Source organism: Cicer arietinum, chromosome 4, assembly GCF_000331145.2.
Source record: "Cicer arietinum cultivar CDC Frontier isolate Library 1 chromosome 4, Cicar.CDCFrontier_v2.0, whole genome shotgun sequence".
In the NCBI taxonomy this organism is placed as follows: domain Eukaryota; kingdom Viridiplantae; phylum Streptophyta; class Magnoliopsida; order Fabales; family Fabaceae; genus Cicer; species Cicer arietinum.
Window position 1 is genome coordinate 63149551 of NC_021163.2, and position 1953 is coordinate 63151503.

Sequence of the window (1953 nt, forward strand, 5' to 3'; positions counted from 1 at the left end):
TCCCTATAAGGAAATTCATCAAAATTGAGATTTGTAGACCACTTTAACTCCAACAACTTGGCTGCAATCTCCGCACGCTCCACTAAATCTATATCAGTATCTGCATCATCACCAGACTTTGGCCCAAGTACAAGCTTAAGTATTCTCGAACGGCGAGAACCAATCCTATCCACAACCCGAGCCTCCGAACTCAACCTTTCTGAATCAAAGTTACAACTTTTCGACTTGAATTGCCTTTTATTACCTCTCAATTGGATATCATCATAATACAACATTGTTTCTCTCTCATCCTCTTCTTCTTCTCGTTCTTCCATTTCTCGTTCATCTTCTTCTTCTTCTTGTGTATTAGCATGGAGAAAGAAACCTTCCCCTTTAGGATTCAAACACATGTAGAAATCAGTTTCAATTCCATTAACACTAATATTAACCTCAACCTTTTCCCTTTCAGCTGCTTTCAAAACCCTCTGGAATTTCCCAAATCTAACATACCAAGGAGATGATTTGAAGCTACCATCTTTCTGTTGAACAACAATAATGTCGACGGCGCCGCCGAATGGAAGAAAAGGACCAGAAACACTGCACACACCACGTCTTATGTAACCTCCTAACCTCCCCACAGCTTGCATGTTGATGTTGTTAAGGTTGTTTCTTATTCTCAAAAATCTAATAAGAAGACACAATTGAATTTCAAAAATAACCTAAAATTGAATGAAATTCATGTAACAGAATTGGTAATTAGAGATTCGAATACATGAAAAGGAAGCGTATAAAATAAAAGCATATTCGGTTTGAAGGATTGGAATGTGCGAAACAAATGATTATTGATTGATGCATTTGAGAATATTCTATATCCAATTGAATAAACATAAAATATAATAACAACAATAATACTTACTGATGATATAATAATGTGAAATGAAAGTTTCAGATTTCAATCGCTGTCATGAATATGAAGGCATTTGTGCATCAAATATCGGAGTTAGTGGGACCCACCATATAGAGAATGATTAATGAAGGAAACTACGGTGATAGCAACAGGAACACCGAACAGACGAAGAGAGAAGAAGACACTTTTTGAAATTGTTTGTTTCTGTGATACCACCGTAGCTGCTGCATACCGTTGTGGATTCCGATTGGACTTGGAATGGATTTTTCTTTTTTTATCAAAATGTTTAAATAGGTTCACAAATTACAATACTGGTCCTTTTTTTTTTTTTTAATTTATGTCTTTGGATAACTTATTAGTATTAATCTATTTCTCTTAAGTATGTCAAACACCAGATGTATTTTATCTTCTTGTATAAAAAAATATGTATATAATATTAAATATAAACAAAAATTGAATGTGCTTTAGTGCAAATAAACTTTACTAATTAGTTTTAGTTATATTTAAGATAATAGAAGATATTTCTTTTTAAATTTATATTATTTTTTAATCAAAGAAAAATTGTATCATTTAATGTTGTATTGATTACAAATTACTACTCCTTTTATCTCATAGAAATGAACTTTCTAACAAAAATAATTTATAGTAAAATAAATGTTATTTTTAATTTTTAAAATATAAAGTAGAATTAAATGTATTTTACTTTGAATAAATTTAAATTTTTACTTATATATTTAAGTAGAGTAAGAGATTTTTCTCATAAAAATATTTCTTCTTATAAAGAGTAAGGACATTGCACATGTCCACAGCCACATTTATGCATAAAGAAAGAAAAATCTCCTATATATATAGCCAGTTAGCCACACACCTAATCCCCCACCCCAATTTCTTTTGTAAAAAAAATAAAATTTTAGTCTTTTTCAAAATCTTATTTTTTACAATTTTTTTAATTTTTAGAAAATTCAAGATATGAGTTACTGAAATCATTTTTTTTTAAACTAAAAATTTGATTTTATATACATAAATATAAATATTTTTAAATTGTTAGAAGTAAAATAGAGGTTTAT

The 1953-nt window shown here is 29.5% G+C and overlaps 1 protein-coding gene across 1 annotated transcript in view; it reads right to left on the reverse strand.

Moving 5' to 3' along the window:
• The window catches only part of LOC101509618 (phosphatidate phosphatase PAH2), a 7687-nt gene extending 6509 nt beyond the window's left edge, over window positions 1–1178 (reverse strand). The window contains exons 1-2 of the mRNA XM_073367913.1: window positions 896–1178; window positions 1–663 (exon numbers count right to left, since the gene is read on the reverse strand). Coding sequence (XP_073224014.1) covers window positions 1–626 — 626 coding nt within the window. The 5' untranslated portion in view covers window positions 627–663; window positions 896–1178. The remainder of the gene's footprint in view (window positions 664–895) is intronic.
• Window positions 1179–1953: the final 775 nt, after the last annotated feature.